Raw genomic sequence first — 22,403 nt, forward strand, 5'->3', positions numbered from 1 at the left:
TTCAAATTCGAGACCTGCTTTTTAGGAAAGGCATCACTACAGCTCTCCTTCAAAATGAGCTACAGCAACTCGTGATTCTTTTTCATGGGATGGGGATGTTGCCAGCAAGTCCACTGTCCTTCCCTAGTTGCCCTTGAGAAGGTTGTGGTGAGCTGCCTTCTTGAACTGCTGCAGTCCACATGGTACATCCACAATATTGGTATAGTGGGAGTTCCAGAATTTTGACCCAGCTACAATGAAAGAACGGTAATATATTTCCAAGTTAGGATGATCTATGACTTGGAGATAGCGGCATTTACATGTGCCTGTTGCTCCTGTTCTCGGTAGTGGGTTAGGGTGGTGTTATTGAAGGAATTGTGGAGAGTTGCTGCAGTGTATCGTGTAGATGGTATTCCTCACTACCTCTGTGAGTCAACGGCGGAGGGAGTGTATGTTTAAGGCAGTGGATGGGGTGCCCATATGTGGGCTACTCTTATCCACATAAGTGGAGAGCATTTCATTAAAATCCTGATTTGCATCTTGTTGGTCACATGTTTCTGGGGTGCCAGATGGTGAGTTACGCATCACAAAATTTCCAGCCTCTGTCCTGCTCTTGAAACTATTAAAATATGCTCAGCCTACATGCACCTTCTCCTGTCACAACACACATCTATGACTGCAGCAATGAATAATTCCATCAATAAGAAAGATTTCACCTTGCATTTACATAAAAGCTGTTAAACTTTGAAGGATTACGTAAGAATATCCTGACAAAATAACGATTAATTATGTAAACAATCTTAATTATGAACTTTTAAAAATATGCTTTTTTTTGAGATATTAGACTTAACATATTACCTTAAAGGATTTCCAAGCTACACGCCATTGGTACTTCATGAATTACAGCAGTAGCTATTGCGCCACCAAACTAAAGGTCGCCTGAATACGTACTTAATAAATAAAAAAAACACTAACTTCAGTAGCTGAACTGACTCACCATTAGGGACCATTCCTTTAGTTTCTGAAAAATAACATCTCGCCCTTGTGGCATCCATGCTGCCAGAACTGTAATTGCTCGGATAGTCAACCAGCAGATATATAATCCACAGGCAGCTGTATACAGCTCGTGGATTTTGGCACTCCCAGTCCAAAATGACATAAGCCAACGACCTGCTGAAACTGGACACAAAATAATAGGTTGTGGCAGTTTGACTTAAACATATAACACAAAAGCATGGTCAAAATTAACTCTCATCAAGACAGATGGTGGACAGGTGGTCCATAGAACCATAGAATCCCTACAGTGCAGAAGGAGGCCATTCGGCCCATTGAATGTGCACTGACTTTTTGAAAGAGCATCTTATCCAGCCAGCTTGCCCTGCCCTGTCCCCATAACCCCCACGCATTTTACCACGGTTCTGTAAGCCAATGTACCATCCAAATTGTACTGTATGATTCACTTTGATCATGTAACTTTTTGAAATGTTTTTTATATTAATGAATGCAAGCTGGTCATGGAAGTGACCTGTGGGCAGAGCTTGTCTCATGGTGGTATGAAGATGGAGCTATGGAGAAGAGTTTTTGATGGAAGGCACTGCTGATGCTCATAATGAACTTTTAAAAGTTAAGACAGTTTCAACTAAAAAGGACACACACACGGCAGGTTCCTGTGGTGGTGGCTTGCCACAGACACGTCATCTACAGAAAACTGACTGAACAATGACTACTCGGGAATATGTCAATGCAAGGTAAGACAGCAATTAGCACTGCTGTCTCACAGCACCAGGGACCCAGGTCCAATTCCAGCCTGGGGTGACTGTTTGTGGAGTTTGCACATTCTCCCTGTGTCTGCGTGGGTTTCCTCCAACTGCTATGGTTTCCTCCCACAGTCCAAAGATGTGCAGGTTAGGTGGATTAGCCGTGGTAAAATGCGTGGGGGTTATGGGGACAGGGCAGGGCAAGCTGGCTGGATAAGATGCTCTTTCAAAAAGTCAGTGCACATTCAATGGGCCGAATGGCCTCCTTCTGCACTGTAGGGATTCTATGGTTCTATGGACCACCTTCCTGCACCAAGATACTGTGATCGCACTCAGTATTGCATTTCAGCGCAAGTAAACAGGAGCCGAGTGACAATCTGACTCTGATTGCCACTCTACCATGGTTCTGGCCCAATAACTATTTCTATATGATTGTTCTTCATTGCTCCCTGACCTTCACAACCCTTAACACATACATACCACCAAATGTTTATATTTTATACACAAATGTTTTAAAGACCATCAGGAAATAATTCATATTTCAAAAAAAACCCAGTGTATATGATAAAATGCAAGTCTTCTTGTAAGGGGAGTTAGCAAAAGAGCCATTAGATGTTCACATACCTGGTAACGTGAGACAGATGAGACTGGCAATCAACAACGTCACACACATGAAAATTACCAACAGCAGAATCTGGTTGAAATAAAGAACAACTTTGAGTCACTGAAATACATGCTGAAACTAATATAACCATTTCATTCCAAGTCAAAGAGCATACTTGCAAAACACTTTGGTGGTATAGAGCTGATTTGAAAGCAAACTATTGTGATCAGAGCTGTTAAGTGTATATGCTATTATAATTTTTATAGTGAACGACAGGTTTAGTTTCCAGGGTAGCTATTGGGGTACAGTTTCTGCTTTGAGCACAATTGGCAAATTGCACCAGTTATAGTACCATTCAAGTTTCTGATAAAGAAAATTTGCATAATCACATGGCAAATGCAAAATCTTCCATGCAAGTGAAGTGAAACAGAAGAATCATTTATTTCCTTCTTTCCATTGAGAAGCATTCATTGAAGTATTTGCGAGTGGTAAGCTGGTTCAGTGTTATCAATACAACTGAAAATTGGCTTTAATCACAAACTGTAAGCAGTTTTTAATAAGGGTCCAGCTCTCTACCTAACTGGATTTAAAATTACTGAAAATAACTTGCAAAAGCTATATTCAGCTATTTACCACTTTCATTGCATCCGCTAGTCAGTTTATTAAAAATTAAATAATGTTAGCATCAGTGCATGCAAAAAAATTACAGCCACCTCTGATTAGTGGAATTGTGCAATATTGACCCGAGGTCATGGTCAGTTTTGTGGGTGAAGCATGGCCTGGCAAAATGAACCTTGAACTGACACAAGACTACAGGGAAACATGAAAGTGTTACTGTTTTGAGTCCAATATAACCTCTCTTCAGAAGAAGTCATATTGGACTCAAAGCATTAACTCGGTTTCTTATGACTTAAGACTGTGTGGCCAAATTCCGCTCCAACTCTATTTTCAAGTTTGCTGATGACACCACCATAGTGGGGTGGATTTCAAACAATGACGAAACGGAGTACAGGAAAGAGAGAATCTGGTAAAATGGTGCAATATCAATAATCTCTCCCTCAATTTCAGTAAAATGAAGGAGATAGTCATTGACTTCAGGAAACGTGGTGGAGGGCATGCCCCTGTCTACGTCAACGGTGATGAAGTGGAAATGTTCGAGAGCTTCAAGTTTTTGGGTGTTCAGATCACCAACAATCTGTCCTGGTTCCTCCACGCCAATGTGACAGTTAAGATAGCCCATCAACGCCTCAATTTCTCAGAAGGCTAAGGAAATCTGGCATGTCCACTATGACACTCACCAATTATTATAGATGCACCATTGAAAGCATCCTTTCCGGATATATCATAGCGTGTTAAGGCTCCTGCTCTAACCAAGACCGCAAGAATCTACAAAGTAGCCCAGTCTATCATGCCAAACCAGCCTCCCACCCACTGATTCTGCCTACACTTCCCACTGCCTCGTAAAAGCAGCCAGCATAATCAAGGACCCCACACACCCGTGGCATGCTCTCTTTCACCAAAAAGATCCAAAATTCTGGGAACACGGACCAACTGACTCAAGAACAGCTTCTTTCCTGCTGCCAGACTTTTGTATGGACATATCATATATTAAGCTGATCTTTCTCTGCACTCTATCTGTAACTGCAACACCAAATTCTGCACCCTATCCTTTCCTTTTCCCTTATAAAACCATGAGATATAGGATCAGAATTAGGCATTCGGTCCACCACATATGCTCACCATTCAATCAAGGCTGATAAGTTGCTCATGAATGGTGTGTATTGTCTATATAGTACGCAGGAAACAATATTTTTCACTATATCCCAATACGTGACAATAATAACCAGATTTCAGATGCTGCCAGACCTGCTAAGCTTTCCAGCATTTTCTGGTTTTATTTCAGATTTCCAGCATCAACAGTATTTTGCTTTTACTTATGAAAGTTTAGTCGTTTTGTGTGTAATGCACTTTCATTTAAAATTCCCTTTCTGTTGCACTAGTTTGGCCATTTCTTCCAGATTGATCTGTATTAGTGGGATAGATAAGCATGAACTCTATTACCAATATTTCTCTACCCCAAATCATTCCATTTACAATTAAATAAGTTTTAAAAAATTTAATTCATGGGGCATGGTCATTGTTGGCTAGACAAGCATTTATTGCCCATCCCTAATTGTCTTTAAAGTAGCAGTAAGCTGCCCTCATAGACTGCTGCGGTCCATATGGGGTGGGGTGGGGAGGGAGCTCCAGTATTTGACCCAGTGAGTGAAGGAATGGCAATATATTTGCAAATCAAGATGGTGTATGGCTTGGAGGGGAACTTACAGGTGATGGTGTTCCCATGCATCTGCTGCCCTTGTCCTTCTAGATCATAGCGGTCATGGGTTTAGAAAGTGCTGTCTAAGAAGACATGGTAAGTTCCTGCTGTGCATCTCGTAGATGGTATACACTATTACTGCTGTGCGTTGGTGGTGGGAGTGAGTGTTTTTGATGGTGTGCCAATCAAATGGGGTGCTTTGTCCTGGATGGTGTCATGTCTCGAATATTGTTGGAGCTGCACTCACCCAGGCAAGTGTTCATTACTCCATCACATTTCTGACTTCTGCGGTGCACGTGGTGAACAGGCTTTGGGGAGTTAGGAGCAGAGTTACTTGCTGCAAGGCTCTGCTCTGCTTTTGTAGCCACAGTATTCATATGGGTAGTGCAGTTCAGTTTCTAGTTGATGGTAACCCCCAGGATGCTGATAGTGGGTGATTCAGCAATGATAATGCCACTGAATGTCTAAGGGCGATGGTTAGATTCTCTCTTTTTGGAGATGGCCATTGCCTGGCACTGGTGTGACATGAATGTTAGTTGCCACTTATCAGCCCAAGTCTGGATATTGTCCAGGTCTTTCTGCATTTGGATACGGATTGCTTCTGAATCTGAGTCGTCACAAACGGTACTGAACGTGAACATTCCACTTCTGACCATATGAAGGAAGGAAGGTCATTGATGGAAGCAGCTGAAGATAGTTGGCCTTAGGACATGCCCCGAGGAACACTTGCAGATTTTTGACTTGATTATAGTTAATACAGAGAAAATCATCACCTGAACGGTTAAAGAATTCCAATAATAAAACAATTATTGGTATTCATTCTCCTCTTTACATTGTATCTTAACTCTTTAAAATGGCAAGAGGCAGACTTTGGGGAGGCACTGTACATAGAATTTCCCCAAATGAAGTGCTATTACAGTAATCTTGCAAGTAGATAAGGTGAGCTTTGAACAGCACTACCTATGTCTTTTTTTGAAAAAGAAAAGGGAAATATGTCCTTAAAATGATGATTTTGCATGATCCAATACACACAAAAAATCTTAACACAATGCTTGTGTTTGTAAAGAGTTTCTATTATTATTAAAAAAATATACCAACATTGAAAATTTAAAAAGTTACCTACCCTAAGAGGAAATTGTAAAGGTTTCCGATAAGGTTGAAAGCCCACAGGCCCACCCTGTTGCAGTATGGCCTGGTGAGCTGCATGAAGTCCTTCTCCTACTACAGGAATGGCATTGTTATTACGAGCTTGCTGGTTATTGTTTGCCTGCTGGTTGGCATTGTTCTCATTTTCTTCCTGGTCGCCGAGCAAATATGAATGGAGGTCCCTGTCAGTGTGAAGAAAATGCATTTGTGATAACGAGAAATCAACAGGATTTTATGTAAACTGTTCTGCAGTGTTTACTCGACACATTGTAATGGTAGCATTCATTCTGAAAGATGTATATTAGTGATAACAGTAAGAAGTCTCTCAACACCAGGTTAAAGTCCAACAGGTTTTTTTGGAATCACAAGCTTTCGGAGTGTTGCTCCTTCCTCACCTGTTGGGACTTTAACCTGGTGTTGAGAGACTTCTTACTGTGCCCACCCCAGTCCAACGCCGGCATCTCCACATAATATTAGTGATAACGAAGATCAGAACTACAGTTACATAGTCCAGATCATAAAATATGGGTGCCACTGCTCCACTACACCTGCAGTTAAATGCGGAAGTCCAGAAGTTGCTGTCAGTGATTCTATGACCCACATAATCCACAAGGTGGCAATTACTGTTGGACTGTCATTCCGCTGAACTTTTCCACTCTTACACTCTTCGCCGTAATGTCAAGTTTCTCCAATATTGTAAGAAATTCCACATAAAAATATTTTTAAAAACTTTAACTTCTACCTTTGTCTCATACGTACAACCCAATCATTTATTCTACTATCTGTAATATTTCAAATTAAAAGTGAAGGAATGCAGCTATTTTTACTTCCTAGTTTGCTGAGTGCACAAATACTTTAAGGTTATTCGCTGCTTAACCTGCTTGGTGACATCACTGCCGCTGGGCGCTAAAAAATCCCCTTAACTGGGGTCAGATTCAAACTGATGGTGTGAAAGGGGAGATCTGCGCAAGTGATAGCTAGATCAAAGTAATCAGCTAAGAGCCTAGCAGTGAGCACCATTATACACAGGTTGTATAGGCCAAAGCTACTTAACCTAATTTCTCTAAGAGGATGACAAGCTTCCTTCAGTCTTCTGAGATTGAAATGTTAGATTTGGTATCACTTGGACAGTAATTCTTTTGAATCTTAAAAATAATTTGGTATGGTAAATAATTCTCTACTACTAACAGTGCATGTTCCAAAGCACTTAGATTTGTGCCTACGTGTATCTTTTCATAGTGCGACTGATATCTAGGTTCACTTCTTACCTATTCATAGAATCCCTACAGTGCAGAGACCATTCGGCCCATCGAGTCTGTACCGACCACAATCCCACCCACACCCTATCTCATAACCCCATGCATTTACTAGTCTCCCTGACACAAAGGGGCAATTTAGCGTGGTCAATCCACCTAACCCACACATCTCTGGACTGTGGGAGGAAACCGGAGCACCTGGAGGAAACCCACGCAAATACAGAACGTGTAGACTCTGCACAGTGACCCAAGCCAGGAATTGAACCTAGGTCCCTGATGCGGTGAGGCAGCAGTGCTAACCACTGTGCTACCTCTAATTATCAAATAGAAGATGGAAGAATTACTTACAGCAAATACCCAGCTGTGACAGTCCAAGCTCGAACCAGACCCTTCAACCATTGCCGGGTGTGACCCTGCTCCAGTAAGGCTGGCAATACGACCTGCAGTAGCAGAAGCTCCAGAGAGAGCTCACTGACTGGAGCATCACTACAGAGAAACCAGAAATGTAAATGACAAACTGTTGATAGGAGAACTACCATTTTCCCTGTTCTTGAGAATATGGGACTTCTAGTTGTAGGATCATCCCCTGAAAACCAGGAGGCCTCTATCTCGCACAATGGGCCAAATCCTCATTTGTGAATTTAGACACCAAGTCAGCTGCTCCAACCACAGAAATCACTACAGGTAAGTCCAATTCAGCGTCCATGATTGCTATCCATTGGCAAAAGCACAATAAGGAGGAGCAACACCAAATTATTTCCATCATCTTTGTAGCAACTCTAGCTAAACTGGCCAACTCAGAACAGGCTGACACTCACTGGGTCAGTGGGAGAGGGACAGGAAAGAAGAAAACTCACACTGGGTGCAAGTCTGTTCTGCATTTGGTTCTGTTTTTTCTAGTGCCTGCTAAAAAGTGCACTGTACTGTCTGAGCAATAAGAACCTAACATAATGAAATGGAGAGGCGTATAAGAAAGCAAAGAATTAAATTACATACAGATTTCATAACACATCAATGTAAATGCTACGAATATTTCACAACTGGTGAGGGTGTGCAGAAACAGCAGATTTAAGAATTTGGCAAGTCTTTTTTTTAATATGAAGTATTTAAAACATACAAACATGCGAGTTAGGAGCACTCAGTCCTTCCGAATGTGCTCCACCATTCAATAAGATAATGGCTGATCTGACCGTAATCTCCTGCCTACACCTGATAACCTTTCAAAAAAGGTTTAAAAGCTGCTTCACTGTGCATTGTATTACATTCAATTCGAGTCTCAGAAGATTGCATTATCCAAGAAATGCAGACAGATTTCACATGTCACAGCAGCACAATGGAGGGGTGGTAAGCAGAGACCAGGTAAAGAAATCTGGAATGAAAACCTTGCCTGGCATACCTCTAAGCAGCTACCTCAGGTTGGTACTGCCAACAAGCTAGGCAGCGGATCACATAACCCACTCACACGTAAAGTAAAATCCATGATTTGTTGAAGTATAAATCACTTCAGAGGTCTTTGAATAAGATGCTAAATGAAGTCCAGTATGCTCTCTTAAGTGAATATAAAAAAACCTCAGGGCATTGTAAATACCAGGGGTGTTCTCCTGTGTGTCTTGGCCAATACTTCGCAACCAACATTAAAACTACCCATTTGATCATTATTATATTGCTATTTGTGCGACCCAGCAGTGCAGATTGACTGTCATGTTTCTTACTTTACAACCGTGACTTGACTGCAAAAGTACTTCACATGAGATGGTTCACGGTCATGAAAATGCCAAATGAATGCAAGTTTCATACATTTCAGAATGCACAATATTCCTCAGGAATTCAAGACTTTTAGAAGTTTAACCAGGAAAATTGTCAAGCTTTGGTTGTCTCATTTTCACAGGTGACACTAGCTACCCACATATCATAAATGACAATGTCCCAGGCACGTAAAGACTAAGAGCTATTTCTCAATGTCAAAACTTATGACCCTAGCTGTAGAATGTTTTAATAGGAATTATCACTCCTCCAAAAATTAATTTAATTTTAATTTCTTCCCATCTATCGGTTTCTCTTCACAGCATATACGTTCTTGGATTTGGGTGGAGGGGGAGAGCAATGAAGCAGCAAAGGAAGCATATTGCAGGCCACAATCAAACTACAAATGGTTGCTATGACATATGAGCAATGGTCTTAACCTCAGGTTTATCCCAATAATCTGATTGAATGGGAGCCCACATCTCACTACTGTCACAGTGCTACATCAGTGAGTGTGCCATCGGGTTACAAGCTATAATGGCTGCAAAGTGTCCATGGTACATGATATTACCTGTAAAGCATTACATTGTATGGTAGAAAATCAGGGAGCAGAGTCTTAATAATACGAATTGGTAACCAAAGCATAAGGAGGACAATTGACCCAAATACAATCTGAAAAGAAAAAGACAAGAATCATAAACCAAGTTCTACATGAAAAGTGAAAAAGTAAAGTTTGCAGAGATTGTTTACGTAATTTCTATTCGCTTTTTAAAAAATCAATCCTCAAGTTGCTTGCTCTTTCCCAACCAATTAATAAGCTTTCCCACTATTCTCCTCACTACGTTTGATTGCAATATAATCATTGTGAACTAATGATCAACTGTCACAAAAAGCAACCAATGGAATGATTCTTTCCTGATCCTTCGATATATCTATAATACTGTGAGCAGTTTTGCTCCCCTTAAGGAAGTTCAGGGAAGGATGATCCCCGGTACAGGGATATTGTCTTATGAGGAAAGGTTGAACAGGTTGGGACTCTACTCATTGGAATTTAGAAGAATGACATACGATCTCATTGAAACATATGGAATTCTTAAGGGGCTTGACAGGGTAAATGGGCGAGGATGATTCCCCTCATGGAAGAGTCTAGGACCAGAGGGCATAGTCTCAGAATAAAGGGGTGCCAATTTAAGAATGAGATGAGGAGGAATTTCTTTTGAGGGTTGAGAGTCTCTTTGCCACTGAGAGCTGTGGGGGCAGAGTCCTTGTGCAAATTTAAGGCTGAGATGGATAGATTTTTGATCAGTAAAGGAATCTAGGGGTATGGAGGACGGGCAGTGGAGTGGACGTGAGGAATGTTGGATCAGTCATGATCCTACTGAATGGTGGAGCAGGCTCGAGGGGCCAAATGGCCTACTTCCTATTTCTTAAAGGTCCTATTGCAATTTACACATTTATGTATTCCTAAATGTAATACAAACATCTTAAAATATGCAACCTTCATAAAGATTCACCCAGCCCACTCACCACGTAGGCCTTCCAGAGCCAGATCCTGCTCTTGAATATGGCCAAATTCAAGGTTTTCAATCAGAAGCTTTGCCTGAGCCCTAGGCTGGCCATCCCTGTTCATCAAGTAACTCTGCCCACTGAATTGCACACTACCCACCATTTCCTGTTGAGCATTCTTCAGTTAAATTTTCTCTTTTTAATAAGCAACTTTAATTTCAAGAGCAATCACATGTTGACACGGTACTTACCACAGACAATATAAAGCGTCTGAAATGCCTATAAATAGGTAGATGAATCATCTCCTGAACTGGGTTGAAATCTGGATCATTCAGATTTCTTAAAAACCATAAGACACCGGGTCTCAACACCTGAAACGAAACAACATTGAACACTGACCTGAACAGATCCTAGGAACATCAATAAAAGCAGCACAAAAGACAAGATAGAACCATTAGAAACCAAAATGATTGAGTTTTTAAGCAAGAAACAGACAAAAATTTTAAAGTGTTATCAATTAAACGTATTTATTTGGCTAAAGCCACAAACTGCTAGCAGTGTGGCTGATCAGGTTTCTTCAGTCCAGTCAAGTTTCTGAATTCTAATCCACCCTGGGTTATCCAAGTCAATTCTATCAGAGTTAAGTATTGAGCAAGACATTTTTTAAAGAATATATGAGAGAGCAAATATTAATGCAAATGATTACTTGTTCTGGAAACATTCTGTCCAGAAACATTCGCACACAAAACAACCCAATGAATCCCTAAAAGCAAGGGCGGTGTTTAAATTTCTTAAAATATATCAGCAAATCATATTATAAGTAAGGTTGTTTAACAATTTTTCAGATCAGTTATGTTCTTTGTGATTTATAGAAAACAGCAAACCAGGCAGCCTGCTGACCATTAAATAGTACACTGTCATAACCGGCCAGAAAATACTCCCCAAGAGGTAAACTTCAGAATAATCCAAGGATCACTTAAAAGATCATTAAGGACTCTGCAACTGGAATTAAGTTTAAATACGAATCCAAGGCTGCACTTACACTACAGGTTAGCATCAGATCATATCAATGCTTCACTTTGGTACAAGACGGCCATCAAGTCATGATTAGACTCAAGCAAAAGAGGAGACTTCCTCCTCCAGGCTGACTCTGAATTGGGGCTTCATTCACACTCAAACTGCTGCACTGAAGCAAAAATGCTTTGCATCAATGATACAAATGAAGTGCGAATGCATCCTTAAGTAATGTTAAAACATGAAGATTAAGTTGTTCATAGAATAGTTACAGGACCAGAACGCATTCCTGTACAGCTCATATCAGTTCTCTGCATAGTCATACTCTCTAGCTAGTCATACTCACCACCTCTCCCACCACCACTTTGCCCATTGTCTTGCAATTTTTCTCTTTTAATCTACTTACCTAATTTCCTTTTGAAAGCCAGGATTGAATCTGCCTCCTCCATTCTCATAATCAGGTCATAACTATCTGTTGTGCAAAATAGTTTCTCTTCACATCACCTTTGGTTCTTCGGTCAATCACCTTAAATCGGTGTCCTCTGGTTGTAAACCCTTTGGGGATACAGTTTCTCTCTATCTACTCTATCCAAACCTCTCATGATTTTGAACAACCTCAACCAAAGCTCTTCTTGACCTTCTCTGCTCCAAGGAGAACAACTCAAGTTTTGCCAATCTATCAAAGTAACCAAAGTCTCTCATCTCTGGAGTCATTCTAGTGTGGGCTGCACTCGGTACCACTTTGGTGAGGTCGAGTGCAGGTGCTTGGAGCATCTTTCAGAATTATGCAAACTAGGCAAATCCTGAATTCTCTATATTCAAGGCATGCTCTCTCCGTCGCTGTCAACCAGACATGTTTTATACATCCCCCCCCCCACCTTTTTTTAAGCTTCATTTCACTCTCCACCTCTTTCGTATTCAGGATGCTCTGGTTTTGGCTGCCCTACTATTCCCCCTTGTGTAATTTATCCATGTTGTAACTGAACCATTGCCTCTTTAAATGCCACGTTTGCCAATCTTAGATTACAATTTATCCAGGCCTGCTCTCAGCCCTCAAAAGAACAAAGAAAAGTACAACACAGGAACAGGCCCTTTGACCCTCCAAGCCTGTGCCAATCATGATGCCCTAACTAAAAAAAACCTTCTGCCCTTACTCGGTCTGTACCCCTCTATTTCCTCCCTATTCATATACCCATCCAGTTGCCCCTTAAGGAACAGGAGGCCATTCAGCTCCCCAGAGATTTACTATGCCGAAACCCCCTAACCTACATATCTTGGGACACCAAGGACAATTTGCCATGGCCAATCCACCTAATCTGCCCATTTTTGAATTGTGGGAGGAAACCAGAGCACCTGGAGGAACTCCATGCAGACACAGGGAAAAAGTGCAATCGCCACACAGCCACCTGAGGCTGGAATTGAACCCGGGTCCCTGGCACTGTCAGGCAGCAGTGCTAACCACTGTGCCACCATGCTGCCCTCCCCCAATCAAGTAGTTTTACTCTAGATTGCTTCTTGTCCTTTTTGCATGGCCAATCTTATGATCACTGTTCCCCAAACATTCCTTGATCCATTTCACCAACATCATTGTTCAAAATCAGTTCCAGCAATGCCCCCTTTCTCATTGGGAAGGAGTGAGGCATTGTAAATGTATTGATCAAGAAAGCTCTCCTGAACACACCAGAAAACCTCTGTCCTTTACCCTATTACCCAGGTTTATATTAGAATAATTGAAATTTCCACATTATCACTATTCTGTACAGTTTTCATCTCTCTATAATTTCCCTGTAAATGTGTTCCTCTGTATCCATCCATCTAACTGGTAGTCTACAGAATGAGCTAGTGTAATGGCACCTCTATTATTTGTTAACTTTAACCAAATAGATTATGGTCTTAACCACTCCAGGACATCCATCTTTCTTCCATTGCAACATTCCCCTTAATCAGTACTGCCATCTCCGCCTCTCCCTTCCTTCCTTATCTTTCCTGACCATCTTGTATTCAGGAATGTTAAGTATCCAATCCTGCCGTTTTTGGAGTCAGGCCTACTTTATCACATTATATTTCTATCCCCATGTTGCTATTTCTTATTCATCATGATTTGTGCATTTACACACATGCACTGAAAAATTATCTAAGACCATCTTGTATCCTCTCTGTCTAATGCCATCTAATACAATACTATTTCTTACTCTCGTGCAATCAGTCTCTCCCAAACCTTTTTTTCGCCTTGCTTCTACTTTTTAATTTTGCTTCCTGGTGCCCATCATCTTGCCAAATTAGTTCAAATCCTCCCCATAGTACAGCTGAAGCTCTTGTTGAATAGATAAATCAGGACAGAAATCAGTTTACATTAGTTACCTAGCACAAAAATTCTCAAGTCCATGGTAGTGGAATCATCATAAAGGCAAGAAAAATGCTGGAACACAGCCATTGACATAAACAGTACAAACTAATGAACAAAGCCTTGTAAAATATAACTTGGGTGAGACCACATAGGAGTGTGTTCAACTGTAACTAGGGTGACACAGTAAACTAAGACATAAGGAGACATTCAAAAACTGTAGAATTGAGATGGGCTGAGAAGCTGGCCCTCATCAGAGAACCAATGCGTTGCCATTACATTTCAACCATCTCCTCCTAAATGGGAGGGGGGGGGGGGTTTGCTATCAGTATCTTGATCTCAGAAATCCCAAAATTTTAACTCCACAAAGTGGTGAAATTAGATCAACTCACCTCTCTGAGTAGAAGAATGAAAGATGCGAAGTAGAACACATAGACCATCCCCACCAGCCAGTGCAGGAACATTGTGGTTCCAGGAGCAGACTGGAAACTCAGCTCTCGGTCTTTCAATGTAGCATCAAACATTTCCTACAACCAGATTAGAACCAGCATAATCTCATATTCATCACTGCAATTGATATGCATTTTATTACTGTCTCAATTGTTTTAAAAAGAAAATATATTTTATTAATCCAAGCAAAAATGACTAGGGGTCAATGCCCATCTTACTATTCAAAAACAATTCTGAAGAGATTCAAATAGGATCTCGGATTTCATCCATAGAAAAACAAAATCATAGATTCAAGCCCATTTGTGCGCTCTCTCTTGCCACTTACAGATGCCAGTTTTCTTTTAACTGAGCAAATCTGAAAGGCAAAGGTAAACTCTTGCTTTTATTTTTTGTTCTGTCGTCTATAAAGACCTACAACTTTAGTAAAGGTAGAGGAGCTACTTTAGCCCTAGATTAACAAAACTGTTCCATGCAAGTATGGTAGATTCAGGTTAAATTATACATTTGTGCATTCATATAAGACTCACAAAGAAATGCACCGTGGAATACAATTAAAAGAATCCCAATACATATTGGAAATCAAGCAAAAGAAAGCAGCTACTTACAGCTGTACATTTATATAACAGGATTGCTATACTAGCACATAACAAGAGGACATGGTTCAACTTGGTATGGGGCAAAAGTAGAAAATACTCTCCCCGAAAAAGATATCTCAAAATTGATTACATCAAGCATTAATTCCCCCCTAAACAATATACATTGGACAATCAAAACAATCCCTGACCTAAAAGCTCTCATTGGCTCTCAAGTAGACCAGACAGCCAGCTCACATCACCTATTAAAGCAGGCATTCTCAACAGGGATCCACAAGAAAGTTTCAAGAGCCTGCTAAAAAAAGGTCACCTTGTCAGAAGGGAAAAGATTACCGCTAATTTAAAATAATTTAAACAGAACCAGCAAGTTCTGAACACCAGCCTCTTTCAATTGAGATAATCTTGGTAAACCTTGCCTCTCAGCAATATTGATTGCCTAGTTTTGAGAATGTGGAGGAGCTCCTAGGAAAGTCATTGGCCAAAATAGCTGTCACTCAGATTGAAAGGGGTGGGTTTCATTGGAGTGCTGCGAGGTAGGAAGATTGGCTGTGAGTTCCTGTTAATTCACAAGGGTAAGTGGATCAGCCAGAATGCCTGCTTCTCAACTCCTGTCCTGTCTTGTCAGCCTGGATCTGAAATGTCTCAACTTGTTGAGACTCTGAATTGGATTTGATTTGATTGAATTGGAAAAGTATTTTAAAAAAAGAGTCGTGGAAGGGAGTTTTCTTTAAGGTGCCCCTGGATCATCAGTTTATTTGGATTGCTTGTCACCCATTGTCACCAGTTTCTCAATAAGAGCAGCGCTTAATTAGAGATCGCAGGGAACAAAGAAAGCATTTTGAAAATAATGGATGAAAATCTTCAAGAGAATTTAAACTCTGTGGGGGAAAAGGCTTTTAGAAGTTGTAGAAACAGATGGAGCAAAAAGTCACTGACATTTCTGAAGAATATTCATTATATTATGTGCCAATTAACAAACTTCAGAGTGTCCCAAACTGACTCATGATACTTTTGACTTGAATACAGCATTTACTGAATAACTCGCAATTTAGTCAGAATTTTAAAAATTAAAATTGTTTCTACTCTGCGGTGGTTCTGCAATTATCCCTTCTTCCACAGGGTGGCACAATGGTTAGCACTGCTGCTTCACAGCTCCAGGGACCTGGGTTCGATTCCTGCCTCAGGTCATTGTGTGAAGTTTGCACATTCTCCCCCCAAATACGTGGGTTTCCTCCGGGTGCTCCAGTTTCCTCCCACAGTCCAAAGATGTGCAGGTTAGGTGCATTGGCCATGCTCAAATGCCTTATAGTGTACTGGGATGCGTAGGTTAGAGAATTTGGCAGGGTAAATATGTGGGGTTACGGGGATGGGGTCTGGTGGGATTGTTGTTGGTGTAGACTCGATGGGCCGAATGGCCTCCTTCTGCACTGTGGGGATTCTATGATTGTCTGCAGATTTCTAGAATGCCAGCAGCCAGATGACCAAAAGCTTGGTAAAAAGGTAGATTTTAAGGAGCATTTTAAAGGAGGATAAAGAGATAGCGAGATGGAGATCTTGGGGAGCTGAATGTAGTCCCCAACAGTGCAACAATTAAAATCGGGAATGTTCAAGAGGCCAGATTGGTAGAGTGCAGAGATCTCAGGGAGTTGGAGGGTTGGAACAAGTTATAGACAGAGGAAGAGGTGAGGCCACCGACAGATTTGAAAATAAACAGGTGCAGCAAGTTTCACATTATGCAAGTAAAACAAAAATAATTGGATAACTGATCTTTACACAGGAAAAAAATTTGTGCAATATGGAATTTCTGGCCCATAAAAGGGAGCCTCAGAAGCAAAAGTGATTGGGAATTACAGATTCAAAGAATAACTGATAAGTTCCTTATGAGAAAAACAACTTACCAGTGAACAAATGTCAAGCCACCAGCCACATATGAGGGGGAATACACCAATCTCCACAACTACCAGTAAGGACACCTAAATAAAAAAGCAATTAAGTTCAGTGCAATGTACATAAGAATGCATGGGTTATTGGTGAGGCACAATCGCTAACAAGAAATTCCATTAGGCAATTCCCAAACGTTTGATCAAATTCTTATTAATTACTAGAATGATTTGGGTGTAACGGAGTGGCATTGGATCATCCAAATGCAGCGCCACAGAATGAAAAAGTGTGAACTTGGAACCAGAAATCAGCTGAGTTGTTAAACTCAGCCTTGTTACGCATGGAAGCATTGAAGGCAGGCCAGGTTGTACCTGTGAAGGAGTTAATATTTCAGACAGAACTGGGAAAAGTTAAGAGATACATTTAGTTTTAAAGCAACCGAAAGGGAAGGAGGAGGGTGAAAATAAAGGTCTGCAAATGGATGGATATCAGGAGAATTCAGGGGAGATTGCTCTTGCTATGAGCTCCCGGTCCTCAGTGTTCCAATGAAGCTCAATGCTACACTGAGGAACAGGACCTGTTTTTGATTAGGCACCTTGCAGCCTTCTGGACTAAACACAGGAGTTCAACAATTACAGACCATATTTCCTTTTACTTTGCTGGTTTTGGTTTTCACTCATTTTTTCAAGCAGCAGCATCTGTCAATTTACCATTCACACCTCCCCTAGATACATCTTTTATTTCTTTACTAGTCTCATTATCACTCCCTTTGGTCTTGCACCATCAACCCTCATTCAATCTCTCCTGCCTTCCAGCATTGCAAGGACCTTTCCTTTTGTTCCTTTTCGCCACCCTCCCCCTTTCACTTGCTCTCAACCAAACACATACCATGTTGCCAGTTCTGACGAAAGGTTATCAACCTAAAATATTAACTCTTTTCCCCTCCACAGATGCTGCCAGAACTGTTGAGTATTTCCAGCATCTGTTGTCTTTACATTTCACATAAAATATTTTCAATGCTTGCAATAAAAAGCGTTTTTTATTTCAAAAATTAAATGTGTTTAGAAGAGTCGATCGAGCAATTTGAAGGTTAAATAAATTATGGTTGTGATCTGTTTATCAGCATACCTAAATAAAACATCAAACACAAAACACAATGACAGTCATAATCTTTGAGGCAATGCAACAGTACCTTAACAACAATATAACAGACGCCCAATAAACGTCGAGATCGTTGAAACTTCACCAGTGCAGCCAAGCCCTGTGTAAAGTTAAGTTAAACAAAAGCAAACAAGTAAAGCCATGATGAAAACAGCACAATTGCTACAACCCAGTTGAGTGTGGCAATCCTGAATGCTCCATGGTTGAGGGTGAGCTAATACCTCCTGGTTCTGCAGCAACAATTATTGATTGCATTTTTGTTTAAAAGTGTACTGCATTCATAGGTGGTTCCAGGGGCCACTGAAGAATCCCAAGCAGAGCAGGCCAGACACCAGCTGGGCAGCACGGTGACACAGTGGTTAGCACTGCTGCCTCACAGTGCCAGGGACCCGGACTTGATTCTCGGCTTGGATCATTGTTTGTGAGAAATTTGCTCCCGGTGCTCCGGTTTCCTCCCATAGTCCAAAGACGTGCTGGTTAGGTGCATTGGCCATACTAAATTCTCCCTCCGTGTGCCCGAAAAGGCGCCAGAGTGTGGCGACTAGGGGATTTTCACAGTAACTTCATTGCAGTGTGAATATAAGCCTACTTGTGACTAGTAAATAAACTTTTTTACTTTTAGTTTTGCTGGTCACCGACCAATTTCACAAGGGGTCCCTAAATGCTACCTCTACATACGAAAGTGAGGGAACTAACTCCAGTTCTAGGCAACCATCCAGAATGCCTACAACGTCCTCTTTACTGATGGTGCTGCCTTTAATATATTGTACGTAGGGAAGAGGATATTGCACCCTGAAATTGGTATTTTGTAACTTTGTTTTAATCTCTGAACCCATGTAAATGGGGATCGGATACTCCAATAATTCTGCTACGTTTGTAAATCCTGGAAGATCTGAACCATCAAGTCAAAAAATGCTTTTATCAACTCAGCCGGATAGCCCAGTACAGTTGGCACAATTTACCACAGCACTGGCTAGCATATGACGTTCGATAGCTTCTGAATTTTTACCATTTGGTTATGAAAACTGTGTTATACATGAAGCTCTAAAAACAAACTTGCTCACGCACTAGATAAAAAGGATACATGACAGATTATTAGAGTCATAGCCAGCAGAACATAGCCCACTATAGTTGTTATCAGGCCTTCAAAGTGCGAGGCTTGAACCTGAAAAACAATACCAATTGGTACAGTGCTCAATAAATTTACAGTAAAATAACCATAGGTTCTATTGTTTGATACAATCTCTGTTTACAGAACACTCTTTTCTTTAATAAGTGTTTGCGAGAACAGATTTCTGTAAGACTGATATTACTTTACAGCATTTAACAACATTTTATAACTTACTGTATTATCACAATTTACAATACTCATTCAATTTCTTCAAAATATTCAAATTACACTGAAAATACTTGTACATATCAAGTGACAGATCACAAATATGCAATCTATGCAGTGCTGAATAGAGAGACACATGGTTGATGCTTCGTCCTGCACCCATCAGGGCAATCACAAGAATGGCAAATTGTGAAGAACATAGAACAGTACAGCACAGAACGGGTCCTTCGGCCCACGATGTTGTGCCGAGCTTTATCTGAAACCAAGATCAAGCTATCCCACTCCCTATCATCCTGGTGTGCTCCATGTGCCTATCCAATAACCACTTAAATATTCCTAAAGTGTCTGACTCCACTATCACTGCAGGCAATCCATTCCACACCCCAACCACTCTCTGCGTAAAGAACCTACCTCTGATATCCTTCCTATATCTCCCACCATGAACACTATAGTTATGCCCCCTTGTAATAGCTCCATCCACCCAAGGAAATAGTCTTTGAACGTTCACTCTATCTATCCCCTTCATCATTTTATAAACCTCTATTAAGTCTCCCCTCAGCCTCCTCCGCTCCAGAGAGAACAGCCCGAGCTCCCTCAACCTTTCCTCATAAGACCTACCCTCCAAACCAGGCAGCATCCTGGTAAATCTCCTCTGCACTCTTTCCAGCGCTTCCACATCCTTCTTATAGTGAGGTGACCAGAACTGCACACAATATTCCAAATGTGGTCTCACCAAGGTCCTGTACAGTTGCAGCATAACCCCACGGCTCTTAAACTCCAACCCCCTGTTAATAAAAGCTAACACACTATAGGCCTTCTTCACAGCTCTATCCACTTGAGTGGCAACCTTCAGAGATCTGTGGATATGGACCCCAAGATCTCTCTGTTCCTCCACAGTCTTCAGAACCCTACCTTTGACCCTGTAATCCACATTTAAATTAGTCCTACCAAAATGAATCACCTCACATTTACCAGGGTTAAACTCCATTTGCCATTTTTCAGCCCAGCTTTGCATCCTATCTATGTCTCTTTGCAGCCTACAACAGCCCTCCACCTCATCCACTCCTCCACCAATCTTGGTGTCATCAGCAAATTTACTGATCCACCCTTCAGCCCTCTCCTCTAAGTCATTAATAAAAATCACAAAGAGCAGAGGACCAAGCACTGATCCCTGTGGCACTCCGCTAGCAACCTGCCTCCAGTCCAAAAATTTTCCATCCACCACCACCCTCTGTCTTTTCGATCAGATAGCCAGTTACCTATCCAATCGGCCAACTTTCCCTCTATCCCACACCTCCTTACTTTCATCATAAGCCGACCATGGGGGACCTTATCAAACGCCTTACTAAAATCCATGTATATGACATCAACTGCCCTACCTTCATCAACACACTTAGTTACCTCCTCAAAAAATTCAATCAAATTTGTGAGGCACGACTTGCCCTTCGCGAATCCGTGCTGACTATCCCGGATTAATCCGCATCTTTCTAAATCGTCGTAAATCCCATCCCTAAGGACCTTTTCCATCAATTTACCAACCACCGAAGTAAGACTAACCGGTCTATAATTACCAGGGTCATTTCTATTCCCTTTCTTAAACAGAGGAACAACATTCGCCACTCTCCAGTCCTCTGGCACCATCCCCGTGGACAGTGAGGACCCAAAGATCAAAGCCAAAGGCTCTGCAATCTCATCCCTTGCCTCCTAAAGAATCCTAGGTTATATTTCATCAGGCCCAGGGGACTTATCGACCTTCAGTTTATTCAAAACTGCCAGTACATCCTCCCTCCGAACAACTATTTCCTCCAGCCTATTAGCCTGTAACACCTTCTCTTCCTCAAAAACATGGCCCCTCTCCTTGGTGAACACTGAAGAAAAGTATTCATTCATCACCTCGCCTATCTCTACTGACTCCATACACAAGTTCCCACTACTGTCCTTGACCGGCCCTAACCTCACCCTGGTCATTCTTTTATTCCTCACATAAGAGTAAAAAGCCTTGGGGTTTTCTTTGATCCGACCCGCCAAGGACTTCTCATGTCCCCTCCTAGCTCTCCTAAGCCCCTTTTTCAGCTCATTCCTTGCTAACTTGTAACCCTCAATCGAGCCATCTGAACCATGTTTCCTCATCCCTACATAAGCTTTCCTCTTCCTTTTCACAAGACATTCCACCTCTTTCGTGAACCATGGTTCCCTCACTCGGCCATTTCCTCCCTGCCTGACAGGGACATACCTATCAAGGGCACCCAGTATTTGTTCCTTGAAAAAGTTCCACTTTTCATTAGTGCCTTTCCCTGACAGTTTCTGTTCCCATCTTATGCCCCCTAATTCTTGCCTAATCGCATCATAATTACCTCTCCCCCAATTGTAAACCTTGCCCTGCCGTACGGCCCTATCCCTCTCCATTGCAATAACAAAAGATGCTGAATCGTGGTCACTTTCTCCAAAGTGCTCTCCCACGACCAAATCTAACACTTGGCCCGGTTCATTTCCCAGTACCAAATCCAATGTGGCCTCACCTCTTGTCGGCCTATCCACATATTGTGTCAGGAAACCCTCCTGCACACACTGCACAAAAACTGCCCCATCCGAACTATTTGACCTACAAAGGTTCCAATCAATATTTGGAAAGTTAAAGTCCCCCATGACAACTACCCTGTGACCCCCACGCATATCCATAATCTGCTTAGCAATTTCTTCCTCCACATCTCTATTACTATTTGGGGGCCTATAGTAAACTCCTAACAATGTGACCGCTCCTTTCCTATTTCTAACTTCAGCCCATATTACCTCAGTGTGCAGATCCCCCTCGAAGTGCCTTTCCGCAGCCGTTAGACTATCCTTGATTAACAATGCCACTCCTCCACCTCTTTTACCAGCTTCCCTACACTTACTGAAACATCTATACCCTGGAACGTCCAACAACCATTCCTGTCCTTGTTCTACCCACGTCTCCGTAATGGCCACAACATCGTAGTCCCAAGTACCAATCCACGCCCCAAGTTCATCTACTTTGTTCCGGATGCTCCTTGCATTGAAGTAGACACACTTCAACCCACCTTCCTGTCTACCGGTACCCACCCTTGACCTTGATACCTTCCCCAATACCTCACCACCCTCAACACTGACTTCTGGACTACAACTCCTTTTCCCACCCCCCCTGACAAATTAGTTTAAACCCCCCTCAAGAGCCGTAGCAAATTTCCCTCCCAGGATATTGGTGCCCCTCTGGTTCAGGTGCACCCCGTCCGGTTTGTACAGGTCCCACCTTCCCCAGAATGTGTTCCAATTATCCACGTATCTGAAACCCTCCCTC

At 41.7% G+C, this 22,403-nt stretch overlaps 1 protein-coding gene across 2 annotated transcripts in view; it reads right to left on the bottom strand.

Annotated features, from left to right (window-relative positions):
- marchf6 (membrane-associated ring finger (C3HC4) 6) overlaps positions 1 to 22,403 on the bottom strand; it is a 93,846-nt gene that overhangs the window by 9,909 nt on the left and 61,534 nt on the right. For both annotated transcript variants that reach the window (XM_078242231.1, XM_078242223.1), the window contains exons 12-21: positions 18,836 to 18,916; positions 17,783 to 17,851; positions 16,608 to 16,682; positions 14,059 to 14,193; positions 10,560 to 10,679; positions 9,374 to 9,474; positions 7,408 to 7,545; positions 5,781 to 5,985; positions 2,361 to 2,430; positions 977 to 1,158 (exon numbers count right to left, since the gene is read on the bottom strand). In XM_078242231.1, the coding sequence (XP_078098357.1) occupies positions 977 to 1,158; positions 2,361 to 2,430; positions 5,781 to 5,985; positions 7,408 to 7,545; positions 9,374 to 9,474; positions 10,560 to 10,679; positions 14,059 to 14,193; positions 16,608 to 16,682; positions 17,783 to 17,851; positions 18,836 to 18,916 (1,176 nt within the window). The remainder of the gene's footprint in view (positions 1 to 976; positions 1,159 to 2,360; positions 2,431 to 5,780; positions 5,986 to 7,407; positions 7,546 to 9,373; positions 9,475 to 10,559; positions 10,680 to 14,058; positions 14,194 to 16,607; positions 16,683 to 17,782; positions 17,852 to 18,835; positions 18,917 to 22,403) is intronic.

The sequence above is a fragment of the Mustelus asterias genome, chromosome 2 (genome assembly GCF_964213995.1).
Source record: "Mustelus asterias chromosome 2, sMusAst1.hap1.1, whole genome shotgun sequence".
In the NCBI taxonomy this organism is placed as follows: domain Eukaryota; kingdom Metazoa; phylum Chordata; class Chondrichthyes; order Carcharhiniformes; family Triakidae; genus Mustelus; species Mustelus asterias.